This window comes from Lepidochelys kempii, chromosome 11, assembly GCF_965140265.1.
Source record: "Lepidochelys kempii isolate rLepKem1 chromosome 11, rLepKem1.hap2, whole genome shotgun sequence".
Classification (NCBI taxonomy): Eukaryota; Metazoa; Chordata; order Testudines; family Cheloniidae; genus Lepidochelys; species Lepidochelys kempii.
Window position 1 is genome coordinate 79,428,559 of NC_133266.1, and position 19,041 is coordinate 79,447,599.

The following is a 19,041-nucleotide window of genomic DNA, read 5'->3' on the forward strand; positions in this document are numbered from 1 at the left end:
AGCTATGATGGAAACCCCCCCCTTTTACTACATTCCATAAAGACAAGGTCTCAATACACCTGCATCCTAAATTTCAACCAAAGGTGGTTTCCTGCTTCCACCACAACCAACCCACACACGTGCCTGCTTTCTTTCCCAAACCGCACGCCTCAAGTGAGAAACGGCAGCTCCACTCTTTGGATGTACGTAGGGCCCCTGGCCTTTTACGTGCGAAGAACAAAGTGTGGTATATGGTGTATTGCCCCCCTACTTCTGTGCTGCTAATGGTGGTGGTGCTGCCTTCAGAGTTGGGTGCCTGGCCAGCAGCTGCCGCTCTCTGGCCGCCCAACTCGGAAGGCAAAAAACCAGAGAACCGCTGTCACAGGAAATTTGTCACACTGTCACACCACGTGATTTGCAGGGTGCGGCTGGGGCGGGGAGTTTCAACTTCAAAACACTATACAGAACAGCAAATCTTTCAGTACATCATAAAAGACGTTACTTCCTAGAGGTTGTCTCTTATATCTTCTCTGTCCAGCTGGTTTAATACAATGCTATGAGAAAAGATCATTTATAGATCAGGTTTCCTTCTTGCTGGTCCGTAATTGCAGAGTTAATATTTAAAAAAAAAAAACAAATAGGATAAAGACTTATTTTACCTGTTTTGTTTTTGGATATGTAATTTTTTAAAAAAAGTGGGAGGTAGGTAATCTAAAACAGAAGTGCACTCTTTCATAAATTCCAGTACAACGGGGTGAGCACTCCATCACCTACTACAGGAATTTCCACGATCCGTAGCTGTGGAAATGGAGTCTCACGAGATTAAGGCTTAAAAAACTTACTCACAATAACCAGTCAAACGGAGTACAGAACATACAGCGCTTGGTTTGCCTGGGTTCTCTTGTTATAATTGTATAGCAACCACCTAGCAACTTCTGTGTTAGCTAAAAAACAAAAAGCAATAATAAAAATATATAAACAAGTGCAAAAACCATGGCATAAAGGATATAAATTTTGGACGTAGACATATATTGTCTGCTATTAAACAATCTTTACAAAAATAATTTGATTAGGCTAATCAGTATTATAAAAGATGATTCCAGTGCTTATTCTGAAGAAATTATCTTTATTAGGAATTAATTTGTAGAGTAATTCCTGTGCAAACTCTAACATTCTAGCTTTAACAGCATTACACATCTACAATGTCTGTCTCAGAATCAGCAAGAAAACATGCTTTATCTCTCACAACATGCTCTGTATATAGCCAGTAGGAGTCTGCCATATGTGATTTTACTTCGGGATAAAAAGCATAGAATCGTTCTTTATTCCTCATGACAGCAGCAAAACATCAAAATGTTTGCAGACAAATCAACACAAATATAGCGCTGCTCCAAAACTCTGAACTGCTGAGCTGCAGCAGGAGCTGGGGACAGATCTTGGAACCTTCCTGAGTTAAGTGAGATTAAGAATATGAATAAGGACTCCTTACAGCGTAAAGGTTTCAGGCTCAAATCTTTGGCTCCTGCTGGTAGGTTTCTGCATGCTCCCAAGAAGAGAGTAAGGGAAGGAGAGAACCTAAGCAGACCTAGGGGGAGATGAACTCATCTTGTCCTAGTGCAGAGAAGCTGAGAGATGGTAGTCACTGATAAAACTGACAGGTTTCAGAGTGGTAGTCATGTTAGTCTGTATCAGCAAACACAACAAGGAGTCCTTGTGGCACCTTAGAGACTAACAAATTTATTTGGGGATAAGCTTTCGTGCGCTAGAACCCACTTCATCAGATGCATGGAGTGGAAAATACAGGAGGCAGGTATAAAAATACAGCACATGAAAAGATGGGAGTTGCCTTACCAAGTTGGAGGTCAGTGCTAACGAGGCCAGTTCAATCAGGGTGGAAGTGGCCCATTCTCAACAGCTGACAAGAAGATGTGCGTATCAACAGAGGGAAAAATACTTTTGTAGTGACCCAGCCATTCCCAGTCTTTATTCAGGCCTAATTTGATGGTGTCAAGTTTGCAAATTAACTCAAGTTCTGCAGTTTCTCTTTGAAGTCTGGTTTTGAAGTTTTTTTGTTGAAGAATGGCCACTTTTAAATCTGTTATTGAGTGTCCAGGGAGATTGAAGTGCTCTCCTTCTGGTTTTTGAATGTTACAATTCTTGATGTCTGATTTGTGTCCATTTATTCTTTTGCATAGAGACTGTCCGGTTTGTCCAATGTACATGGTAGATGTACAGGAGAACCAGCTCCTGATGGTGTGGCTGATGTGGCTATGTCCTATGATGGTGTCCCTTGAGTAGATTTGCAGACAGTATTTTCCACTCCATGAATCTGATGAAGTGGGTTATAGCCCACAGAAGCGTATGCCCAAATAAATGTGTGAGACTCTAAGGTGCCACAAGGACTCCTCGTTGTTTTTGCTGATAAAACTGAGTGCGATTTCAGGCATCTAATCTGAAACGTATGTCTGAAATTATTTGTAAAATACACAGTAATAACTATCATAATGAATAACCCCTTCTCCCCTAGCTCCTCCCACACTTCCTTCTCTCCTAACCCCTGCACTCCTCTCCTGTGTCTCTTCTCCCCCAAACCCTTCTGCACCCCTTCTCCCTTAACTCCTCCTGTGTCCCTTCTCCCCAGTCCCCTGCACTCACCTCCTGTGCCCCTTCTCCCCAGTCCCTTGCACCCCCTCCAACGCTAGGTGCTCCTTGTGTCCAGATCACTTCCCCCATGTGGGCTGCATAAGGGAAGGGCAGGACAGCAGCTCCTGATGCTACACAGCCCTGGTGGAGAAAGTGACCTGGACGCACAGAGCGTCTGGTGTTGCTGCTCATCCCCCCCTCCCAGCCCAGAGGAACATTCTGGGGGGAGGGAGCCCAGCAGCAACACCAAGCGCTCCATGTGTTGCCACTCACCCCCCTGAACACATTTTTCCATGGGGAGAAGCAGGAAGAAATCTGGGCACACCCTCACGCATTGCCTCTGTGAATTTGCGGGGGGGGCAATGCCCCTGTGCCTCCTGAAAGTTCACCCATGTGCAGCACTCCCTGCTGTCACTCACTGTTCCGGGTGCTACCCTTCGCACCAGCAGCACACCTCTGCACTGCGCATGGCGCCCCCTGACCACGGCACCTGGGGGGTCACCCACCCCTAAGGCCAGCCCTGCTGCCCTTTACCACCTTAGTCGAAACGATGAGGCAATGTAAGGGCACATGCATGGACCCAAGGACATTACTACTTCGGAAAGCTCTGGCTGTGGGCACTTCGCTTGCACCTTGCCCTCAGTGGAATGCAGAAAGGGACCACACATTTCAAGAACCTCCAGTTCCAGGTAAGTAACCTCCGCTTTCAGATTGAAGCTTTTTTTGTAAAGAAAATGTTTGAAGAAAAATACTTTCTTTTTTAAGAACATGTTTGAATTCCAAAAGGAAAGTCAGTTATTAAATTTGTGTGCATTTAATTACATTTTCTTCCTGAAATTTGTTTCCCAGGTACAGATGTGAAGGATGCCCAGGTTATAAGTGTTTCCACAGGGACGAAATGCATAAATGGAGAATACATGAGTGACCGTGGTCTTGCATTAAACGATTGCCATGCAGAAATTATATCTCGCAGGTGCCTGCTTAAATTTCTTTACACACAACTTGAGCTGTTTGTAAGGTAAGTTTAAGGAGGCTGAGATTGTGCTATGAACATCATGTGTCTATCTGATGATTAGTTGAATTGTAACACAAAGCTAAGGAGTCCCATTGAAAAAATTATCATATAAAATAGCTGAAGTTACTGAAATTTTAAATTGAACGCTCTGGTCCCTGTCACAAAGTGTGAGCTTAACAGAAAAACACTCATTTAAGGAGGCATATCTATAACTATATTGAACTCTGATATTTTTATTATGGTTCAGAAATAGTGAGTTATGAATTAATCATGTCGTTCTTCAAAGTGTAAACACATTTTAGTTATTCAACTGTTCTTTGAATTGGTGGAAATAAAATTAAAATGCCATCAAATGGACTAGCAGATGTATAGTTTTGTTTCAGTTACTAATGGTCCTTTATAAGTTCACTGGGCAATGTCAGGTACTCTTTATTTCTTGTTTCTAACTTCTTTTCTTTCTGTATGGTTTGCAGTAACGCTTAGGTGACACATTTGATGCCATACGTTAATAATTTTAATGTATAGTAAGTTACACTGGGCTTAATCTCCTGCATTTGTTTCTCTTCAGGTTTTGACTACAGTTCTCTTCTTTGTTTATATTCCAGTAATAAAGAAGATCAACAAAAATCCATCTTTATCAAGTCTGAACGAGGCGGATTTAAACTGAAAGAAAATGTGCAATTTCATCTCTATATCAGCACCTCTCCATGTGGAGATGCTCGGATTTTCTCACCACATGAAGCAGCACAAGAGGGTATGATTCTAGCTATCAAGGAATTGCTTAGAGTATATTTGATTACAGACAAATGGCAACATTAGAAGTAAGCAGTCATTTTAATTCTGGCCTCTTGTATATGGATTTGGGGGGGGGAAGAAAGATCTCTTCTTGAAAATCTGGACCATTTACTTTAGACTAAATATAAACAGAAAAACTGGCCATTTGGGCTAGAAGCTAGAGCTGGGAAGATCCTGGGTTCTGTTAGGGATAAGCCAATAACTCACTTTGTGTCCTTATGGAACTCATTGGGCTTCCTCATCATTGCTGCCTTTTAATGATTTTTGTTGCTCTTCTCTGAATTTCCTGATTTGTTAATGAGACAAAGTGAGAGAGGTAATATCTTTTATTGGCCCAACATCTGTCAGTGAGAGAGCTGGTCCAATAATAGATATTACCTCATCCACCTTGTCTTTCTAATATCCTGGGGCCCACATGGCGAAACTACACTGATTTGTTAATTTCATTCTAGCACTGAAATGCCCAGAACTGAACTTCAGAACTAAATACTATATCTGAGATGTTCTTTCCTGAAAAGCTTGGTTTAATAGAAAATGTATTTTGGAGAATATTGTATACAAGAAAGATATTTGATGCTGTAGCTAAATTAAAATGAGTAATAGAAATCGGTACCAAACTTTGTGACCTTTTCCAAGATGGTTACCAGCATAAAAATATATTGCCTTCACTCATTTCATGACCACTGCTTCTGTACAGTTGTTTCTTAATTGACTTAAAACAATTTTTGTCATTCAGATCAGGGAGACAGACATCCAAACCGGAAAGCAAGAGGACAGCTACGGACAAAAATAGAATCTGGAGAAGGGACAATTCCAGTCCGATCTACTACTACCATCCAGACGTGGGACGGAGTATTACAGGGAGAGAGACTGCTTACTATGTCTTGCAGTGACAAGATAGCTAGGTAAGATATTAAGTGTCTGGTTTCTCTTCCCTATTATTTCGGTTTTATTCTGAAATGGGGACTCTGGTTACAGCTTGCATCCTAAAACATAGGTTGCTGGAGGGTGTACTTAATATCTGCTTTCCGCATAGCCTGAACATCTGGATGGATGGAAATTCTACATGGTCTTCAGATGTCATGTTGACAGTGTCTTGTCTGAGTCACTCATTAGTTGACCCAGGAGGTGAATGTAAAGGTTGTAGATCAAGCTCGTTGTCTAGACCCCCAGCATGAGATTAGATGCTCTGATTCTGCTCCCATTGAAGTCAGTGACAAAATTCCCATTGGCTTCAGTGGTGAGGCTCAAGCCCAAGAAGGATAGGAATCATTTATTCCATCCAAAACTTATCCCACAAGCATATTTTCTCTCTTCAAGGTGGTAGAGTGCCATAGAGTCTAATTCACTAAATTTGCTACTTTGTTATATCTGCATCATTTTGTATTGTTAATATCTTGAATAATATTATTATTACAACATGTAGCTTTCGTCAGATATAATGTGGTATTGGCAAAATACAACATGCATGAGTATGTTGTGTAAGTCATGCTTCTATATAACTTCGATCAAAATATAGACTGTGCCAATGTGCTGTAGATATATGTCTATATACTTCATATGTAAATGTACAATATCATTTTAAATGGCAAAACATCGTTAGTTAAGAACCTGTTACTTGGTTGATACAGTTAAATGTGACCTTTTTAAAAAAAATTAATGGCTAGAAAGCTTTTTAATAAAAGTAGTGTTTTCGTCTGTGAAAATGTGACACTGATTTATTTTTATTGTTTTAGTTATTGTGCTCTTTCATTAGTTAAAGACTTTGTTAAAATGTAAACAAACAAGCTCAACCAACCTATTGTCCCCCAAATTAAACAGCTGTATCCTCTGAAAAGTGTAGCAACCTCAGGGAAATTTTAGGAAAATGACAAGCTAGCTTTTCAAATCAGCTCTACATTTTCCCAGTACCCCATAGGGTCCCACAAATCACACAAAAGAAATGGCAGCTTTTCTTAGTTGAGGATATTGTGTATGTATGTCCTTTTATTTTTTTAATAAAAAATAGTTTATGCATTTTATCAAACCAGGATTAATTGATTAAAATATTGTTAGATACATTTGTAAAATACAAAGTGGGTTGAACCTATTCACTGTGCTGTATAAGCGTTATATGAGAATTAAAACCAGAGAGAGAGATCTACTTGCTTGATTCTCCATTCTCTGTCCTTGTGGGAGAACCAACAGGGTTCCTATAGTGTGTGAGAAATGTATGCTTTTATATGTTAAACTTCTATGAATAAGTCAGGACCTGTTGGGAGATCGCAAAAGCTCCATTTTGAAAATGTTACTCTACTTACAAACCTTCATTCCATACTGGTTCCAGACTATCCACTGATTCAAATACGGTTACACACTAAAAATTGATTCTATAAGAATGACATGCGCATTCCTTATTTATTCTTTACGATGACTGGCCACACAAATTTCCTAGCTTACAATTCAAGGTGACATACCTAACTGCCAACTCTGTAAACTCCATCTGAGACATGAAAACTGTGTTGTATTCATCACGAGTTAAAAAAAAACAGATTATTCAGCCAGAATTCATTTGACTATTTTGTTGATTCTGTGTGACGCAGAACAGAATCCAGGTCAGTCTCTCATAGCTAGTTGTAATTCAGGGGGGTAACCAGAGTAAAAATGTGAGTGTCACTAGAGAAAGCAGATGCGACCCTGAGACACATAGAGGGGATGCTGTATGAGGAGTAAGGAGGCCCAGTGTTTACATTTATAGTCATGTTCTGCCAATTTCACTTTTAATGGGTTTATTACTATGCAATTTCCAGTATTCAGTACCATACCATTACTAACCAATTTCAGATGCCATTGAGTTTTTTTTGGGATTTAACAAAAGATATGACACCATTTGCATTATTGAAATAATTTAATGCATAAAAACTGTCCAGTAATGAAACAAAAGTAACATTATGGTCAAACGTTTTGTATTTTGGTAAAGATAAAGTTTACTTGCATAGTAAATCCTCTAGTCTGGCAAAGACTATTGAGATAACTCTGCCCATAAAAGGTCATACAGGCAACTCACTGATTAAACTTTCTGGCTCCTGAACAGCTTCCTCTGTATATTCTAAGCTAAGCTACAATGTCACAGCCCTGTCCTCTGTCTCTGGTCCCTCAGTAGCAGCTTGCTACTGGGCTGGCTCGGCTATGAGCCTGTTAAGAATGCTGCAGGCCTCTAGGAAGTGCCTCTATCCATTCATGCTTTTATCCTCTCCATTCTTGTCTTCTCTCCGATCTTCACAATGAAGAGTCTGGAGTGGTCAGTGCTGCAAACTCAGTGCAGATCATTGACCATCTTCTATGATGGTGGGGAGCTAGTCCCACCACTCATCAAAATTAGCTCACCTCACTTACACCTGCCCGAGTCTCTCAAGCTGCAGATATTCCATTCCCAAACTTGATAACTCTTTGCTCCATAGAGATATCCTCCCAAGGAGATCTGAACATCCAAAGACTCTTTTGTATTTGAATGCTACTCACAAGATCATTATTGTTCTATATCAATCCTCTGTCATCCTACATCAGTAGATTAAGAGACAAACAGCATCATGATGCCCACTACTGTGAAGCAAAGAGATGTGAAGTTCTGCCCTTGATCACTTAGCCTCAGCCAGAACATCCTCTTACCAATGTTGTTTGCCTTTTCTCCTGAGTCTCCTATTCTTTCCTTCCCACTGCCTCTTTCACTCTATTTCCCTGTTGCAGGGTCACTAAAGAAGAAAAGGAGGTAAGAAATCTTGAGAGCTCTCCTTCAGGCTAGGAGGAGAGGGTGAAAGAGCAGAGCTCCGAGCCAGGACACTCAACCTTAATGCTACCCTGTAGTGACACCATGAGAGGAAAAGATATGAAAAAACTGAGTCTTTAAAAATCAGGATAATGTAGTCTGGAATCACAGTCACTAAAATGGATTCATCATAATCGTGTGGTTATTGCATGCTGCACTGTACTGCAGTGGTAAGGTTGCTTGGGTGCCTTCGCTGTGCATTTCCAAACAGTAACATGATTACATTTCTTTTAAGTGAAACCTTAACACTGAATTTCCTAGGTTTGTGATACTTCTTTTGGGATAACTAAAACATTCCGGTAGTGTTTTTTACCCTTACAATGCTGATATATACATTGCACCTTAACTGCATATTCATGTAGGATTTTTGTCTGCAAATATCAACTTATAGGTTCTAATAGGACTTTACAGATACTAATGAGACAGGCCTCACAATCTGACTGAGACAGGGAAGTATTTGTGTCCTTGTTTTGATGATGGTGAGACTTAAGCACTGAGAGTTGGAGTAAGTTCAGGACTTATTTCCCTTGTAACTTCCCTGTTGCCCATATGGCACTCCTTCTATTCCCTGGAGGAACCCTTGTTTTTACACTAACAGTTTGTCTCTCTGGACTGGTGGGCTTCTCCATCCACCCTTTCTTTCTGCCTTCTCTTCATCCCTCACTTCTGTATTCCCCACCAATATGAGACTCTTCGAATGGGGTGATGCAGTGAACAGATGGCCAGCCCAGAGTCACTGGTCCATGGAGCAATGCAGGTTGAGTATCAGTCTTCTCAAGCTACACCTTTCATGTTGCTCTTCTGCCATCGGAGAACCTGGTACTTGAATTACTACATCCTGTTCCACTGTGACAGTCTAACTGTGATGACTTCTGTCGCCTGCCAGGGCAATTATCGGGGTACCCCTCTTTTCACACACTATATTTCTGGGAGTTTTTCTCCTTGATCCCCCTATGTCTGGATGGCGGCAAGAATGTCTTTGCATACTCTCTGCTCTCAGGATACCTCCAGCAGCCACAGGGTCTTGTAGTCTCACAGTAAGGAATGCCTGCCTTTTGAAGTTACTGCATGTGATGTCTGCGGTCTGGGTTTGAATCCACTGCCATAGGATAGAAGAAAATAGATACTTATGGCAAGGGGATATTACTTCCTATGAATTCTGTTTGTCATCTCCTTTTCTCCCATTCTGCATCCCACCCTCCTACCCTGTTGGAGGTTGGTGCCATTGCTTGTTTGTGAATTATTTGTCTCACTACCTTGCATTCTGTTCTTAGTCTGCAGGTCTCTTTAACAGGAGTGATGGGGACTGGCTGAGGCCTATATAGTCAGGAGTGGGGGCTCACAACACTTTACCTCCTTGCTTCCCAGTTGGTAGCACCGTAAGGCTTAGAGGAGTCTATCACAAACAGAATTACTAGTAAATAATTTTTAGACTCTTTCCCTTATCATAGAATCATAGAAGATTAGGATTGGAAGAGACCTCAGGAGGTCATCCAGTCCAACCCCCTGCTCAAAGCAGGACCAACACCAACTAAATCATCCCAGCCAGGGCTTTGTCAAGCCAGGCCTCTAAGGACGGAGATTCCACCACCTCCCTAGGCAACCCATTCCAGTGCTTCACCACCCTCCCCCCTGCTGAAAAAGTGTTTCTTAATATCCAACCTAGACCGCCCCCGCTGCAACTTGAGACCATTGCTCCTTGCTCTGTCATCTACCACCACTGAGAACAGCCAAGCTCCATCCTCTCTGGAATCCCCCTTCAGGTAGTTGAACGCTACGATCAAATCCCCCCCTCACTCTTCTCTTCTGCAGACTAAACAATCCCAGTTCCCTCAGCCTCTTCTTATAACTCATGTGCCACAGCCCCCTGATCATTTTTGTTGCCCTTCGCTGGACTCTCTCCAATTTGTCCACATCCTTTCTGTAGCGGGGGCCCCAAAACTGGACAAATACTCCAGATATGGCCTCACCAGTGCTGAATAGAGGGGAATAATCACTTCCTGCTGGCAATCTGCTGGCAATGCCCCTACTTATACATCCGAAAATGCCATTGGCCTTCTTGGCTACAAGGGCACACTGTTGACTCCTATCCAGCTTCTCGTCCACTGTAACCCCTAGGTCCTTTTCTGCAGAACTGCTGCCTAGCCATTCGGTCCCTAGTCTGTAGCAGTGCATTGGATTCTTCCGTCCTAAGTGCAGGACTCTGCTCTTGTCCTTGCTGAACCTCATCAGATTTCTTTTGGCCCAATCCTCCAATTTGTCTAGGTCCCTCTGTATCCTATCCCTACCCTCCAGCGTATCTACCTCTCCTCCCAGTTTAGTGTCATCTGCAAACTTGCTGAGGGTGCAATCTACACCATCCTCCAGATCATTTATGAAGATATTGAACAAAACCGGCCCCAGGACCGACCCTTGGGCCACTCCACTTGATACCGGCTGCCAACTAGACATGGAGCCATTGATCACTACCCGTTGAGCCCGACAATCTAGCCAGCTTTCTATCCACCTTATAGTCCATTCATCCAGCCCACACTTCTTTAACTTGCTGGCAAGAATACTAGGGGAGACCATATCAAAAACTTTGCTAAAGTCAAGGTATATCGCATCCACTGCTTTCCCCATATCCACAGAGCCAGTTATCTCATCATAAAAGGCAATCAGGTTGGTCAGGCATGACTTGCCCTTGGTGAATCCATGTTGACTGTTCCTGATCACCTTCCTCTCCTCCAAGTGCTTCAAAAGATTTATCACATTTATAGATCACATTTGTTGATCTCACAAATGATATTAATAAGAATAACTTTGGGCATAAAAGTGGGAAATACCACTTTTTGTCAAGTTTTTCATTCCATGGTAAATATAATTTCATTGTTCAACCAGTGCTGTTTTGGCATTAGACTGAGGTCCTGTAAACAAAGAATGCCTGAGATAAACTCTGATACTGCACATTCTAAAGGTTATGAATTTTAATTGCATAAAGCAGTTCCTTGTGTACTTCTATTACTGTACAAATAACAGGATGTTAGGAAGAGAGTTGTGAACATTCTACTTTGTCATCTGCTAAAGTTACGCGCCTTCGTTCCTGTTGTTGCTCCAGAGTAGTGTAAATAACAAGTGTTCTATAGAATCAATTTTTAAAAATTGCAGCATAAATTCCCATCCTCTTATTACAGCAAGAAGTACATTGGCAGAGTCTGTGCTTGTGTACTGATGCAGAATTAGACATATATTTATCTCTCTCATCTGTTCAGAGATGAAATCGGTTTAAATAAATACATTCAGAAATGTCAAGCGCCTGCAGCCCACTTGGCTATGGGCATATATTAGTTTGAGGCGGAAATTTGACAGCATAGCAGGGAAACCACGACTCTCCCTATTTGAAAGATTCTGATGTGAACCTGTGGTTTTCCTTCTCTCATATTAAATGTGAAAAGACTGAAAATAGAAAAAATCAAGAAGCACAAACGTGTGTGTAATGCTGAGGCAATGTTAGTAGCACAGATAAAAAGTGCATTCTGAATAAAGAGAAAAGGAATGTATATGGTAATTCTGCAAAATTCACCTAATGTACCATAGAGAGAAAATCCTTCAAACTGAGTAAATATTAGAATTTTTAAACAATTAATTTGTAACATCAGTGATACAACAGCAGTTGTATATGTTTCTGTATCTATATTAATGGCTTGTCTGATTGAATCCTTGAAACAACTGCATTGACAGCAACAGTCAGCTGGTAGGAGTTTAATTATATATTAACTGAAGTAGAGATTTGCACTGGAAACTGTTGGCCTCTGGTCTGAGAAGATGACTGACACACAGAAGGGTTTTTTCAAAGGAGGTGAGAGGGGCACTCTGTAACAGGAAAGTGCCAGTGCTCTCTTTTGCACACCCTGAACATGAGACTGATTTCCAGAGGGCCTGAAGGGGTCTCAGAAGCAGGAGAGATAGGAACCCTGCGGCCACACCACTGCTCGTCCAGCTGGAAAACCCAGTCCAGCTAGGAGAAGGGGACATGAGGTACCTGAACTGCAGCTCTTGTGAGCCTCTGCGGCAGCATTTCTAAGCCAGTGTGGGTTTCAATTTTAGATGAAATTTTTCAGATGTTCGGGGGTTTTTTGATGGCACATCATAATTTCCATAGCTTTTTTTTTTTAATTTCTTTGTGCCAAAAACCCAATTTTCTATCAGTAAAAAAAGAGAAAGGGGAGAGAGAGCGAGAGAAAATGTTGATGGAAAATTTTCAACCAGGCCTAGTTGGCAGTAAAGCTGATAACAAAGACAAAAGCTGCATTACAGGTTATGCAATTCCTCCTTCATAAAATAAACAGTGATTATGGAACTTCATTCACTCAGATAATGATAAAGAGGTATGTCATATGACAGACCAGGACTAATCTGTACTCTCAATCTAAAACCTAATCTTGCATCTCCTTGTTCAGTTGAGTAGCCTAGTTGAAATCAGTGGGACGACTTGAATTAGTAGGAATTGCAGGTTCAGCCCTTCTGTAGTTCTAAAAGCTAACTTTAAAGCTTGAATCATACAAGCAAATCGCCTTAATCTTTGCCTTTTGCTTGCAAACCCCTAATTGCTGTAACTATTCAGTAGCCAGATTTCTAAATAAAATGGCATCACTTATGTCTATTTTTTCTAAGAGAAGCAGCAGCAGCTAATAAACATAGTAATGAGAACAATGATAAACTCTTAACCAGAGTGGTGATAGTGAGAGTCACTATAACAAAACTTGCAACCTCTTATCTGTAAAAAAGGGCTGGATTGCTACTTTGAATTGTACCTTTTAATTGCCATTTTCATGTTTAGGCACCTTTTCTAATTGTTTCTAGGACAGGATTACAAAGTAATCAAAGAAATTCTGATGCCTGATCAAACAGATTGTTTAAACATAATCTTTGGCTAACCTTGGTGATTATTAAAATGAAAGCCTGACAAATGCCTTCTATCCATGGAGTGCTCTACATCCGTATTTCTCAATGGCCAGACCCTGAGATCTCCATGACACAGCTTAGGAAGGCAGCAAGCCTGTCCCCTGTATCAAAAAGGCTGAGAAACACTGCCCTGCCTCATGAAAGGCTGCTCAGAAATTAACGTCAGTTCTTAATCCCTTCTGGATATGCTTGCATGCCAGTATTTCAGGGCAGCACTTCCCCATATCAGTTTGAATGGCTTCTCCTTGCATTGTGTGTAACTCACAAAAGTGCAGAGTTGTAGTTAGAGGAATGTTGCATATTGCCAATTACTTTACTTTTTCGTATGACTGCACAAAAGTTTAAAATGGAAATATATGTTTAAAATGTCATTTCTATTTTATAGCTTTAGAAAAGCTCACGAAAGGGAGTTGATTGCCAGCCCTATGAACTTAAACCCACAAGCACGAGCAGCGCAGGTTTTGTGCACGGCTGTTCCACAGAAACCAGATCTTAGGCTGGGAAGCGGTCTTCATGCCCATTGAGGCCTCTGTTCAGCAATACATGAGAACACATGTTTAACTTTAAGCACTTGAGTAGTCAGTCCTATTAACTTCAGTGGGATACTCAAGTATCAGGGGATAGCCGTGTTAGTCTGTATCCACAAAAACAACAAAGAGTCCAGTGGCAGCTTAAAGACTAACAGATTTATTTGGGCATAAGATTTCGTAGGTAAAAAACCCACTTCTTCAGATGCAGTGGGATACTCGTGTGCTTGAAGGTAAGTATGCGCTTAAGTATTTTCCTAGACCAGGGCCTCAGTCTTTATTCTCTCTGTTAAGGGTGAGAAAGGATTGAGGGACAGAGGTAGCCATGTGTTTGTGACGTGGCTCTCTGGCCTCTACGAACTGAACTAAGATCACCAATTTATTTCACGTAGGCTTTGTGGACTTTTGCTCACAACTAAGCTGAAATGAAGTTGAACTGATGACCTACTGGTGAAATATTTATTTTTCATTACCAGTTTCATGAGCCATCCAATCCCCCTAAATATAGCACTGTGCCCTTGGGCCAGATCTTGTGTCTTCCCTACTGCAATGTGTAACATTGAAAAGCTAATCAATTATTATAAACCTATTCTTATAAACCTATTCTTAAGCCAGGTGGGAGAGGGGTAGGTTTGTGTTTGGTTTGTAAATCAGGTGCAAGGCCACCTATATTTGGTTTGGAGGCAGCCACTTTCTCTTAATATTTTATACACTGATTTGAAGAGAGCACTTTTCATAGACCCCATAATACTGCAGGGACATGATGCATCCTGTGAGGTTACTAAACTCTGTGGCTAAATTTTGCTCTCCCACCTTTGTAACCTCATTGTTTGCGGTGAAGATAAATGGATGTAGATGAGGAGAGAATTTTGGCCTGTTAACTTCAAAAATTTGGGCTCTAAATTTGGGCCCTAAATGTACATGTCCATGAAACAACATTGAGAAGATGTTTGTGACCCTTTTAAAAAATAATACTACAATATACTTAGAAAATGAGAAGATGCTAATACGCGATGTCATGTTTGTGTTCATGAGAGTGAAAACAAATAGTATTAACTTCAAAAGCAAATATAACCTGGAAATTGGCTGTAAAAACGTTGCCTACGTACCCCTGTCATTGTGTCTTGGTTATGACCTACAGTATTTCCATTCAAGTCCCATGTTTTTCTCAAACAGAAAAACAGCCTGAATCATAGAAAATTGCTCAATCATTTTGTGGTATTGAAAAATATCCACAGTGATTCTGATGGGGCTAGTATGATCATTTTTAGTTGTGAGCGAAATCAAATTTGAATCTAGTTTTCTAGGCACAAATGCATTTAAGAGATTTAGTTTTGCTTTAATCAATATAATTTTTAAACCAGCCCAGATGTTAGTTTTCATCTTCTGCACTGAGTAGGGTCACCGAATTGTGTAGTTGAAAAACTATAGATACTTAACAAAGGCAGGGAGAAAGGCGGCAGGGGGAAGGTTTTGGTCAGGGTCACAGAGGTGTGCACAGGAAGGCTTGGGTTAGGGTCACACTATGCATTCTGGTCTTCCTGGTAGGGTTTTTGAAATTTAAATGTAATAGGCTGGGCTTGTGGAAGCTGTCCTTAATTTGAGTGCACATAGATTACAGGTGCAATTGTAAGACCGAAACTGACATCGTTTGCCCTTGAATTCATTCCAGTTTTGTATTAAATAGTGCTACCTCTGTATTTGCAGTAGTCCATATGCTTCCTCATACGTGGTATAAGGAATACTGCAAATACTGAGGCAACACCTTGGCAATTGGAATATTGGTAAGGAGAACCATTGTGAGGTATCTGGTCATCTAAATATCTGCTTGTGCCAGCAAAATTCTAATTCTGGTAAAGTCTGGAAATGTTCTCAGTGGATCTAATTCTAAAATTGTGACTGACTTCTCACATATAAAGATGATCATTAATGTAGTCTTTTATATATAATGTGTATGTAAAGTGTTATTCTGTTGTAAACCTTGTTTAGCTTTAAAACTAATGAAATACATTTGAAATAATTTTCTCACAACTCCTTTATTTTTATTTTCCAATATTTGGCTAACAAATATAATGTAAATATGATATAAAATATGCCTTAATCTTTCCCTTACACGTTTTGCATTACTGCAAAATGCTGCTTGCTCTCCCAGTAACTTGGGACAAACATTTTTAATGACAGGTGAGTAAACTGGTATATGGTGTTTTCATGTTCATCCTTACTATAGTAAGCTTGAGCTTTTTTAGTAATGTTACAGGGTTCTTACACAGGGTTATAAGTTTAGGATTTCGTTGACCCTTTTTAACAATTGTGTCCTGTAATCTTTGGCCTGGGCTGAGAATGTGGTGGAGCTGTGCCATCCCAGCTGGAGCTCAAAGAAGTACAGTGCCTCAAGCGTGTGCTTCCCTCTGCTGCCCCATCTGTTCCTGGCTCCTTACGAAGGGCTGCTAACACCACAAGCCCCATGCTTAGATGAGCCCAAGAACTACAACTGTAGCTAGTTCCTATGCAAGGGCACCAAATTGTACCTCCCCTCCTTCTTCATCCACTCGGGGGCCGTTAGGGTTAAATTTGATATATTAATTTTGCAGAAATATTCTGCAGGTGCACTGCAAGACAGAGACTGATCCAAATACCCCAGAATGGGGATTGAGGTTTTTTAAAGTCTTTTAAATGCTTGGCAGTCATCTAAATCCTGATGTATTTGAACATGGGTGTAAAAGGTAGTTTACTCCTGCACATATTGGTTCCATACCAACCTGACCTACCCTAAGGATGGTCAGACCAATGCAGACAAGGCTTCCACAGTCAAAATCTGTGAAGCTGCTGAAAGGGGCAAAGACTGTGTGCGTATGAGCTCCTAGATTAGACAATCCCTTTGCAGAGCCCATAGACACGATAGCGGTTGTGGAGTTGCAGTTATCCATTCAAAGCAGCAATAGAGGAAGGGTGACTTGTGGGTGAAGGGGACAGAATTGTCTCCTGTGGGGAGGAGGAGAAACTTTGGGAAGTGTCCTGCATCCCGACCCTGGGAAAGGGGACTTTCCCACTGACGGATCTGTTTTGAAGACATCAGTGCTCACTTCAAGCTAAGAGCTCTCATCCTGTCCTGTGTGACTGACATTCACTCAGCTGGATAGATCTCATCCCTCTCCCTACACTAGGACGTTTGGAGAGGCCCCACCAGCTATGGCAGTGGGGAACCAGAGTCATGGACTCTGCCTCTGAAATTGGGCCTTGGCTGCCATATCGCAGATTTGCAGCACCTGCTGATGTTCAGGACTCCAGGATGTGCTTCACAGGCATGGTGTAACGCTGTGCTGTGGGACTCTGGCTGGGTACACAGCTACAACAAAGTCAGGCTTTGGGCAAGAGGGGAGACTGAAAGTCGAGTCCATTGAGATTGTCTCCTTTTCTTTCTAGTCAAGATTACTTGTTCTGTTAAAAAGAAAGTGTTTTTTTTTCCTTCCCCTTAGGTGGAACGTGTTGGGTATTCAAGGATCCTTACTTAGCCTCTTTGTGGAGCCAATTTACTTCTCTAGCATCATCTTGGGGAGTTTATATCATGGGGACCATCTATCCAGAGCAGTATACCAGCGGATAGCAGAGATAGAAGATCTACCACCTCTGTATACGCTCAACAGACCTTTACTTAGTGGCAAGTATCTAATGGAGAAGGCTGTACGGTAACTGAATCTGTTCCAACAGTAACATAATTTTGCAATTCTCAACCCTTTGCAAATTATGTACTGTGAGCAAGTTGCTTTGTGACTACAGCAAGGAAGTTATGACCCAAACCTGAAATTAAGCTATAAACAGCTAGAATTCCTATTACAGGACCCCCTTTGTGTGTTACAAGACCCTAACAGGAGTTTCTGTGAACTCTTCTATGTGAGCCATTTCCTGTGGCTGTATTTATCTGCAATTTTGAGAATGCAGGTCCCCCAGCAATACATTAGAAAAGATGAAAGCCTGGGTTTGGTGAAATCTCTCTTCCTTTCCCACCCACAGAATAGTGTGAGGTTTCAGTGTTTCTGCTCTTGCCATTGGAGTTATTTGTTGAGCCATCTCCATCATGTTAACAGTGTGCCAAGATACACAAACATTTGTTTCTCAATTCCTAGATCAATAATCAACTCAAAATGGACAGAGAAAACTTCCCAGCTGTCATTGGTTGCATTTTCTTCCTGTCATCAAGCTCTGCTGGCTGAAGTATATGGGTTGGGGTGCAGGTGGGGGTGAGGGCAACAACTCGAAGTGCAGGCTGGGGGTGAGGGGTTCAGGGTGCAGGAGGGTGCTCTGGGCTGGGACCAAGGGGTTCGAGGATGGAAGGGGGGATCAGGGCTCGGGCAGGTGGTTGGGACGTGGGTGGGGTCAAGGGTGCAGGCTCCGAGTAGCACTTACCTCAAGCAGCTTCCAGAAGCAGCAGCCTGTCCCGCCTCCGGCTCCTATTCAGAGGTGCAGCCAGGCAGCTCTGCACACTGCCCCATCTGCAGGCACTGCCCCTGCAGCTCCCACTAGCCGTGGTTCCCGGCCAATGGGAGCTGTGGGGGTGGCACTTGGGGTGGGTGCAAACCGCAGAGCCCCCTGGCTGCCCCTAAGTGTAGGAGTCAGAGGGGGGACATGCCGCTGCTTCCAGGAGCCACGCGCAGTGGGGCAAGCCCCTGACCCCGCTCCTCGGCTGGAGTGCCGGAGTGGGACAAACCCTGCTCCCCAGCAGGAGCTCGAGGGCCGATTAAAACATCTGGATGGCCAGATGCAGCCCCCGGGCCATAGTTTGCCCACCCTTGCTTTAGAGCCTACAAGCCCACTCAGTACTACTTCTTGTACAGCCAATCACTCAGACAAACAAGTTTGTTTACATTTGCAGGAGATAATGCTGTCCGTTTCTTGTTTACAGTGCCACATGAAAATGAGAACAGGTATTCGTATGGCTCTGGTGTAGCCGGCATTGCAAGATATTTACGTGCCACATTTGCTAAAGATTCATAATCCCTTCATGCTTCAGCCACCATTCCAGAGAACATGCGTCCATGCTGATGACGGGTTCTGCTCAATAACAGTTCAAAGCAGTGCAGACCGACACATGTTCATTTTCATCATCTGAATCATATGCCACCAGCAGAAGGTTGATTTTCTTTTTTGGTGGTTCGGGTTCTGTAGTTTCCGCATTGAAGTGTTACTCTTTTAAGACTTCTGAAAGCATGCTGTACACCTCGTCCCTCTCAGATTTTGGAAGGCATTTCAGATTCTTAAACCTTGGATCAAATGCTGTAGCTATCTTTAGAAATCTCACATTGGTACCTTCTTTGCATTTTGTCAGATCTGCAGTG

At 42.0% G+C, this 19,041-nt stretch overlaps 1 protein-coding gene across 14 annotated transcripts in view; it reads left to right on the forward strand.

Moving 5' to 3' along the window:
* The window catches only part of ADARB1 (adenosine deaminase RNA specific B1), a 225,157-nt gene that overhangs the window by 193,783 nt on the left and 12,333 nt on the right, over positions 1 to 19,041 (forward strand). For all 14 annotated transcript variants that reach the window (XR_012154404.1, XM_073306981.1, XM_073306982.1 and 11 more), the window contains 4 exons: positions 3,472 to 3,640; positions 4,243 to 4,391; positions 5,169 to 5,337; positions 17,185 to 17,366. Coding sequence is in view for 13 of the 14 variants with exons in the window: in XM_073306981.1 (XP_073163082.1) it covers positions 3,472 to 3,640; positions 4,243 to 4,391; positions 5,169 to 5,337; positions 17,185 to 17,366 (669 nt within the window). In the remaining variant the exon portion in view is untranslated. The remainder of the gene's footprint in view (positions 1 to 3,471; positions 3,641 to 4,242; positions 4,392 to 5,168; positions 5,338 to 17,184; positions 17,367 to 19,041) is intronic.